General features: G+C 42.3%; 1 protein-coding gene across 2 annotated transcripts; it reads left to right on the forward strand.

Annotated features, from left to right (window-relative positions):
* Nucleotides 1-1224: 1224 nt before the first annotated feature.
* On the forward strand, nucleotides 1225-8321 carry nr2f1a (nuclear receptor subfamily 2, group F, member 1a). 2 transcript variants are annotated; one of them, XM_042070403.1, is made up of 3 exons: nucleotides 1225-2541; nucleotides 3867-4391; nucleotides 7241-8321. In XM_042070403.1, the coding sequence occupies exons 1-3, from the start codon at nucleotides 2112-2114 to the stop codon at nucleotides 7513-7515; spliced, it is 1230 nt and encodes a 409-aa protein (XP_041926337.1). In that variant the 5' UTR covers nucleotides 1225-2111; the 3' UTR covers nucleotides 7516-8321. The 2 variants fall into 2 exon arrangements, with proteins under 2 accessions (XP_041926337.1, XP_041926336.1); XM_042070402.1 differs by having other exon boundaries at nucleotides 1226-2541; nucleotides 3864-4391.
* Nucleotides 8322-9533: the final 1212 nt, after the last annotated feature.

Consider the following 9533-nt stretch of genomic DNA (forward strand, 5'->3'; position numbering starts at 1 on the left):
TGGTCTACATGAAAACGATATTTTCAAGGAGGCAAGTAAAGAGATAAGTTCAAATGCATTTACTTAATGAATGTATCAAGCCACAAACAAACTTATGCAAAAACGTTTATCGCCTTCTAAAAATGGTCTACATGTATGTTGCCTACATAGTATGTGAAAGCGCCATAGTCTACTTGACTTGATACAAAAACAAGTGATCTTTGTAATAAAGAAATATAAGCAGGCTAGTAAAAGAGAATGTATGAACTTCCGAGGAATGGACTTGAGTTCCAGATCAACATTTTCATGACTTCATGATGCTTCTACAAAATAAAACCATTGATTGTTTAATATAGGCTATAATAAAGCTATAACGCCACAGTTCTGATGTGCATGCTCTGCTTACACAATTATGCCAAATTAGGTTCTGATCATTACTGTAAATACCGTTACAGTACCTTAAAAACGCAGGCCTATTACAACAATATGCAGTTCTCTGTCCATGTAATTGTCTACTGTACGCTAGGTGGCAGCCCGATCCAGACATTTCTGTTTGAGCCCCGGCTACAGCATTAAAACAGAAAATACTGGATGCCCGCAGAATATTTAAAGGACAAGGCATGGTTTCGAATAAATAAGAATCTAAACAAAGAGTATATAGAAACCATTTGTACATATCTTAAATGCCCGGTCCACTGAATTAGTCCGGTTATTCATAGACGAGTCTGAGGGATTCGCTATCATTGCTGTCGCATCCAGACAGATAAAACAGCTAGTAGGCGGTAGTGCACTCGCATATTTTCCATAATTTGCCACACAATGACCGTTATCTATATACGATAAAGATAAATCAACATCAACAATCAAAAAGTATTGCCTCCACACACTCTGTGCTCCAAAATATAGCGTAGCCTACGTGAGTGGTACGTTCAAAATAAGATAATGCGCGAATTAAGGGCTTGCAATCATGACAGCGGCGTGAAACAAAGCATCTCAAACTTTAATCGGTCTCCGTGAGACCTTTCACCGCGGACGTTTATTTATTTCATGCGCGCTTGGCTTTGTCCCGGCTTTTACCCCGCTTTGCGACTATTCTAATCGGGGTTTCTTCCTCTTTTTGTGACAATAGACGGCCCATACTAATCAGGTTTCAAATTAAATAGCCGTGCAGGGCGAGCTCAATGTAAATTGTGCTTGTCAGAGCCCCCAGTCGTAGGTAGCAAGGAACGAGGACGCTAACCAATGGAGTGAAAGAGGCTTGGCTAACCTTAGCCTCCCATTTTCTCTCTCCCCCCTCAATGCAGGGTTCTGACCAGTCAGTCGCCTTTGATTATCAGTTGCCAGCAGCCCCTCTCTTGGCTCCTTGACACGAGCACCATATAAGGCGCAGCGATCTCCATAGAAACGTGTCAGTTTCAATAGTAGTGTCAAAGTTCACTATATACAGACATTCGCGCAGATCTCTGCTTCGGAAACATTGCTCCGCTGGTCTTCCCGTTGAAACGCATTCATTTTGGGTCTCTGCTTCTTGCATATTCTATTAGTTGTTGTTTTTTCCTTTTATCCGCGCTCCGGTCCTGCCGGGGAGGTGAAACTACACATCCACTCTGGCGGTGTTGTTTTTTGCGGGTCCAGATGAGCTTTATTCATGATCATAGATAGAGAATCCCGCTCTTCAGTTTTTCCTCCTCTTCAGCCGCGAAGACGGAGAAAGGAGCAGAAGAAGAAACAGCACGGAATTAATTTCACACAGCACTTTGGATCGTGTCTCCGTCCGGGAGCATTTATTTTTATTTCGTTGACATTGTGAAGATTTCCTGCCTTCCTGAAAGCTATTACCAACGAACTGATTTTACTGCGTCTGGGTCGCTTTATTTCTACAAGATTGGTTTCCCGAATGGCTGACTGCAATTTCCCCTGGAACTGGCCTCCCGACACTTGCATATCCTGATCGGGTGCCTGTCTATTGCTTCTTGTTTTTGAATATATTGATCGCTCGCTGCTTCTACTTTTCTCTGTGAGATTGGTTCCCCCGAATTGACTTTACAGTGTCGTGCGTTTACCCTTTCCCTTTTACCAGCTCTAATATCCGAGCGACCAGTTCGCTTGAAAGCACTTTTCGGGCCCGAGATATGGCAATGGTAGTTAGCGTCTGGCGAGATCCGCAGGAAGACGTGGCCGGAGGACCTCCGAGCGGCCCCAATCCAGCAGCTCAGCCGGCAAGAGAGCAACAGCAGGCGGCGTCAGCAGCACCGCACACTCCGCAGACCCCCAGTCAGCCAGGACCCCCTTCAACACCGGGGACTGCTGGCGAGAAAGGGCAGACCCAGAATTCTGGACAACAGCATATAGAATGTGTTGTTTGCGGGGACAAATCGAGTGGCAAGCACTATGGCCAATTCACCTGCGAGGGATGCAAAAGTTTCTTCAAGAGGAGTGTCCGAAGGAACTTAACATATACATGTCGTGCCAACAGAAACTGTCCCATTGACCAGCACCATCGAAATCAGTGCCAATACTGTCGGCTCAAGAAATGCTTGAAAGTGGGAATGCGCCGGGAAGGTGAATATATACTTCTTTTATATACGACAATACACGATTAAGATATCATGCTGTAGCCTATACCTATATGCAATGTTGTGCATATGGTTTGTGCCTATAGCAGTTATACAATGGTTTTGTGCGCGTCAGAATCTGTGCGGGAAGGCTTGGGTAGTGCAGTGCAGAGGGAAAGCAAGACTCGGCAAAAGGATAAGCACAGCATTTTGTTCAGGGGTTTTAATTACCAACTAGTGGATTTTAGCCTCCACGAAAACATTGCAAATGCGCCGCTTAGATAAAAGTAGATGAGACACTATATGAGCTCTGGACGTGTGTGTGTGTGTGTGTGAGGGAGTCCGTGTGTGTGTGTGTGTGTGTGTGTGTGTGTGTGTGTGTGAGAGAGAGAGAGAGAGAGCATAAACATGTACTTAAAAAGAGTGTGTGCATGTGTTTGAATAGCCTCCACCTTGCCCCTTTACCATGTCCTAGAAAGTGGAAAGCACGGGCAGAGGCGGTTCATTCGAGGTGTGCTAAGCACATTTTCACTCTCTAATGTCACCATAAAGAGGGCCTAGTTGTCCACCCTACAAACCCCCTCACTTGAGAACAATACAAAACAACTTGAGATATGTGGACGGCGAATATGACACATTATTTTTTCACTTCGACCCACTGGTTGCGCTAAAATGGATGCAGCATTTTGTAATATACATTTTCACTGTTGTAACCCCACAGTGTGTCAGTGTGGCACGAGTTAGGTCTATTCCACCGTTATGTAAGTAACTATGAAATATAAATGTAGAGCTCACACTCTTAATCTCTCTGGTCTTTCCCATGCTGTATCATACGACTTAGCCTTGTACCAAATTGCATTGATATTACATGGAAATGCTCATGTGATAAATGTCGTAGAAAACACAAAAACAAGTCAGTGCGGTAGTGCATTATGCATAGTTTAAAATGTATTTTACTCACACAATTATCTCACACATAGATTATCACTGATAATGGGCTTTATTTTCATTTACAATGGAGGAAATATTTCCAATGTGAGAGAGCCTCGGTGTGTGTGTGTGTGTGTGTGTGTGTGTGTGTGTGTCCAGCCTCATTTACGTCCATAAATAAAAGGTAAACAGTTCAGCAGCATTATGGCCCATTTATATTTATACTATTAAGTACTTCTTTTTTTAATGTGGATATGTTCAGAGTACTAATCTTTACTGAATTTGAAAAACATTATATGAAATGTGCAACATAGTAAATTCGCTAGCCTAGAGTCTTTCCACGGACTGTGTTTGAGATTGTGGCTGTACATTTCCTCTCCCTTTCTTTCTTTTCGTCAGCGGTTCAGCGAGGACGAATGCCTCCAACCCAACCGAACCCAGGCCAGTACGCGCTAACCAACGGGGATCCCCTGAACGGTCATTGCTATCTCTCCGGATACATCTCATTACTGCTTCGGGCCGAGCCTTACCCCACGTCCCGATATGGCAGCCAGTGCATGCAGCCCAATAATATCATGGGAATCGAGAATATCTGCGAGCTAGCGGCTCGCCTGCTCTTCAGTGCCGTGGAATGGGCAAGGAACATCCCTTTCTTTCCAGACCTGCAAATCACCGACCAGGTGTCCCTACTCAGACTGACATGGAGCGAGTTGTTTGTGCTTAACGCGGCGCAGTGCTCCATGCCCCTACACGTGGCTCCACTGTTAGCCGCCGCTGGCCTCCATGCCTCGCCGATGTCTGCGGACCGGGTCGTGGCTTTCATGGATCACATTCGAATCTTCCAGGAGCAGGTCGAGAAGCTAAAGGCTCTACACGTCGACTCGGCAGAGTACAGCTGTATCAAGGCAATAGTACTCTTCACATCAGGTGAGTGTGAAGCCTTTGCTTTGGATTAGGCCTGCTCGTGGGGAGGTGGGAATATTACTGCTAGTGATCTCGCCGAGGCAGTGCTCGTGTTAACTCCTGCTCTGTGTTGTAAAAACAGCTTGTTGTACTTACATGGCGTGCCCATATGTTGCATGGCTATAAGGTTGTAGAGTGACATAGAATACTAAAATTACCCAACTTAAATAGACTCGAGAAGAAGATGAACTGGTGGCCATTGTTTGCAGTTATATTTTAATGAAAGTGTATGGACTTCTCATCATCAATTCTCAAATGTAGTTAGCTAGAAACGACTTTATAAAACCAAATTATTCCAACAGAAAACCTCTAGACAAAAAGACCAATTTTTATGATCAGTCATTATGCACATACACGGTGGGTGCCTCACGTGAACGTGACTATATGTTTTCCACAGAAATAAATGTAATTGCACTACCAAAATTATTTTCACTTACCACCTTAATGTCCCTTTAATATGACCGAAAGTAGATGTTTTCACTGATGGTCCATAAAGTGGTTTAAATTCTTAAAATAATAAAATCTGAAAATATGGAAGGTGTCTATACCCTCAGACAAACTTGTGTCTGCACGGATCTTATAATTTTGAGTCATACATCATCATAAACCGACTTAAGGTTGGATTTCCTTTGCATTGTCAATAAAATGAGACAATGCCATTGCCTCAAAATCTCAATCTGGCTTGAACTGAGCATGTGATGATGTTCCTTTTATTCAATACACTATAGTCTGCATATTTTACTTCCGGGCTGCGTTTGATTTATTTAGCAGCAAACACTAGCCTATTTATTAATTAATTAGGTGTGTTATTATTATAATAACCAGCATCAGCACTTGGGCTTTACATATAGGCTACTATTATATTGCATTATATTATATAACCCCATATTATATATGTTATTTTATTTTATATTAAACACACGTTTGATTGTCCATATACGAGTAGAAAGTACAGAGAAGTACAGAGAAATTATTTCAAATAATGCAGTCCTTTTTACCCCTCTATTGTGTGACGCACCCTATGTGGGACTCCCGACTGCTGACAATATTTTCATCATGGCACTTTTATGCTAAATATTTCAGAATTGTTGTAAATTCTACACAACAATCTGTAACTGGGAGACTGGTGGCTACAGATGTCGTTCTCCGTTGTCCTTCCTGTCCCAGAGTAACATGCTTCCGAGATGCATGTCCTCACCACTGTTCACCTGTCTTTTGTAGGTGTTAACTTAATGTTCCAGTTTTGCTTTCAGATTATCTATTTGTTTTTATTCGGCCAAGAAGCAACATGACGTCAGCCACTCACAAGATCATTGTAATATTAGAATAATCTGGAATTTGGAATGACCCTTTATGTAGGCCTAAAGTCCAGAGAGGGCGAGAATTGAACAAAATAGCTGCCAGTCGTGTTTAAAATCATGTATGTGCACAATCTACATGATAACATCTCTGTTCGGAAGACAGGTGACATTTTAACCCAAATACAAAATTAAAGTTTCAATGGCCTCTACCAGAGAACTAGTCAGTGGTCAGTGAATAGGAGTTGTGCGTGTTCGACCAAAATGAGGACATTTTAGATGCGGATTTGTTTACTGGTTGCATATAGGCTAAATAGTATGAGGCCAGCGCGTTGACCTCTGGTGACAATATTCTGGGAGCCGTTGTCCCCCTCCCCCTCTAAAACAAGCAATTCAAGCGGAGCACATTGTAGGCCTACCTTGTGTAAATGTGAACATATTTTTTTTTCTTTTCCATATATAATCATTACTATTCTAAAATAGTACATTATTTGACCACCACCAAGCCTCGATTCTTTTAAATTATGAGGTGACTCGAGGTGTAGGCTATTAGTGCCCCTCATATCAGCATGGTTGTCCAGTATTGTCCAGTAGTCCGTCCTGCATTATCGTCTGTGTAATGGCGATTATCAGATATTTGCTTTCAAAATATTATATAGGCTACTCTTACGTTTGTCATACACAGTTAATGTCTTATATGTGTTGATGACTGCGCAAATCGCAACTCTTATGTATCTTAACGATTCCTCTCAAGGAATAAGGATGGGCTATATAGGGCCTAGTTACGCTTGGAACTGTGTAAGCAGAATTTGCGTGACTGAAGCTCACTTCTGCTCTGAGGTCTCGCTTGCCTGTCGTCTAAACCCCCACTAAGACATTTAATTGCCTCAAGCGGCCATGCCTTCGTGTTTTAACAGTCAACACTGAGTCTAGCCGGAGTCGATGAGAATAAGATGGCTTGCTAGCATGAGGATGATAATTGGGTCATAAGACAATTATAACTGTTTCAAATCCCTCTGTTTGTAATTGCTTATGCCCATCCCCCGAGTCGCAAAGTGTGAGCGCCACCATTTCCGCACACCTCAGTGTGTTCATATACAGTGTGTGTGTATGTATGTATCTGTGTGTGTGTGTGTGTGTGTGTGTGTGTGTGTGTGTGTGTGTGTGTGTGTGTGTGTGTGTGTGTGCACACGTTTGTGTGTGTGTGTGTGTGTGTGTGTGTGTGTAAAGGCCCATGCATGCGAAACGCAAACAGAGCACGTTCCCTCTTTAGATATTCTTTGTTTTCTGTGATTTATGAACATGCTTTAGTATGTGCTATACGCAGGGAATATGTTCTTGTTACCCCCATCGCAAGCAAGCCCCATTGTGTTGTTTATTTATGACAGATGCGCTTATGCAGTGTGATGCATCATGTTTGGTTTGAGTCCATGTTCATCTTACTTTGTCAATAACACGTAACACTGATGCTGAATGATAACCCAAGCCCTTCTCTCCTCTGTTTTGTCTGCGCAGACGCCTGTGGCCTGTCAGACGCGGCTCACATTGAAAGCCTGCAAGAGAAATCTCAGTGCGCCTTGGAGGAATACGTGAGAAGTCAGTACCCGAACCAGCCCAGCCGCTTTGGGAAGCTCTTGCTTCGGTTGCCCTCTCTTCGCACCGTCTCCTCTTCGGTAATTGAACAGCTGTTTTTCGTCCGCTTGGTAGGTAAAACTCCCATTGAAACCCTCATCAGGGATATGTTATTATCCGGGAGCAGCTTCAACTGGCCTTACATGTCCATTCAATGATCCGAATGAGAGCGAGAGAAAAGACACCTAAGGACCAAAACCCATCAAGTCGTGCAAGAAGACTATATATAGGACATCGTTTCTGATCACCTTAGAAGACACCACATTTTTAAGTCTTCGGGGACCGAGATGGAATACGTAATGTACAGAGAATAAAGAACTGGACTTACGCCCATGTAAATCCCCATCCATCTTCAAGAACACTCTTCATTTTGTAAAATACTAGTCTTTATTTTCCTTTTTTGTAAAAAATACACCCAAATAAATTGAAGAACATCATATGCGCAGTAAAAATGAATCAAGACTTAGCGGGAAAGTAATGTTTCCAAGCAATTATAAGATATGTCCTGTGTCTATGTATCTCTGTTTTGTATTTTTTTCTGGTTCTAAACCAGGTTTTCTGTGATTCTATACTAATGATTTTTGATATAACCTTTTGCTTCTTATAATGAGTGCGATATATGTTGTTGAAGCTATGTTCTCCAAGAATTAAAATTGAAGTGAGAATTTAAAACATAAAATAAAGAAAATTTTAGACAAATAAGAAACCGTCTAATCGCAATGACAATATTATCACTGATGGTTGAACATCCCCCTCCAACCATGCAATGGACATGAAACTCGACGGATAACTGACCTCACGGACTTTAATGGAGAGGAAGCCCATCAAACTTTTTTTCTTGGTCATGTGTGTGTGTGCGTGCGCGCTTGTGTGTTGAGTCAATCATCATTCAAAGAAGAACTACATGAAAATCAAAAAGCACTTTTAATATATCATTTTCAAAAATACATTTTGTTTGTTTCGTCTTGATGTGTTTGTTGTTTCTTGAGTTTTATTTTGTGTCGCCTTTCATTTGTTTGGTTCATGACTGCTGACTGGTGCTAAGGGCTTTGTGGGTTGGCCATGGGTTTAGCTGATAGATGTGTTGGCGACTGTGTAAGTAAAAAAAAAAAAAAAGATAGAGTCATTGTGTTGTGTTTACCTTATGCTTTCATGATACAGTATACAGGTGGTCTTTCAGTTCACATGTTCATATCATAATCCGCTGGTAACCTATGGGGCTGCTGGATTTTTATTACGCTGAATTGCCTCATCGTCATCAAATGCACGTAGGCTCATTTGATTAAAACAAAGGCTTTAAAGCATTTTGCAATGCATTGATAGGAAACAATTACGCCGATGTCGGCTTTAATGAGAGCGATGTGAGATTACTGTACTTCCTCGGGTGGTCCTTCAGATGTGAAAACACCACATATGTTACAAATGGAGATATTTGATTTCCCATTTAGACGCCTCTGCCCTTTACGTTCATGCTTACCTGCTTATTGCAGTGTATTGTGTATCATGATAAGATACTATAGGTAGAACGCTGCGGCGGTTGCCACTGCTTGTTGCAAGGTATCGTGGGCGAAACTACATTTATGTTCGTTTACTATTATCCCAGGCATCAGTGTAAGTCTATACGCTACAGACAGTTTTTGCCTTTCAACAGAGACACCGAATGATGCTTTGACGAGGTGTGGAAATAGGTCCAGAAATAAGAGAAGAAACCTTTGAGAAATCGGGCATTGATAACATTTCACATGTAACGTTGTAAAGAAGGGTGTTGCGGCAGCTGCAAGGCAGCAGTTATATGCGTGATCAATCTGGGAAATGTATACTGCTACATGTAAGCTGGTCGATAGCAGCACTAAATGTGATGCATTGTATGCTGAATAGGGAGCAGCGCGAGGATAGCCGTAAATGAGAGGGAGGAAATAGCAGGATACCGTTCGCTTCCTTTGGACTCCCAGTTTATGCGAACGTCTTCCCCTTTTTACACGCTGAATGTTGTAACAGCATTGACAAATAAGCTGTCGTGTTGGAAAGGAAAATGACTCGCCCTTTCCTGCGCGATGTGTGTGTGTGTGTGTATGAGAGAGAGAGAGAGAGAGAGAGAAAGGAAGAGAGAGAAAGAGAGAGAGATGGCATCGCCCCCTTTCCTATTATTAATAGCTGTGTGGCAAGTGTGGTCCAG

The sequence above is a fragment of the Alosa sapidissima genome, chromosome 18 (genome assembly GCF_018492685.1).
Source record: "Alosa sapidissima isolate fAloSap1 chromosome 18, fAloSap1.pri, whole genome shotgun sequence".
Lineage (NCBI taxonomy): Eukaryota > Metazoa > Chordata > Actinopteri > Clupeiformes > Clupeidae > Alosa > Alosa sapidissima.

Bases quoted from the DNA above. Each gene is read 5' to 3' on its own strand.
- nr2f1a (XM_042070402.1), top strand. From the start codon at position 2,112: ATGGCAATGGTAGTTAGCGTCTGGCGAGATCCGCAGGAAGACGTGGCC. The intron at 2,542-3,863 runs GTGAATATATAC...TCTTTTCGTCAG, and splicing joins AGTGGGAATGCGCCGGGAAG to CGGTTCAGCGAGGACGAATG. The intron at 4,392-7,240 runs GTGAGTGTGAAG...TTGTCTGCGCAG, and splicing joins AATAGTACTCTTCACATCAG to ACGCCTGTGGCCTGTCAGAC.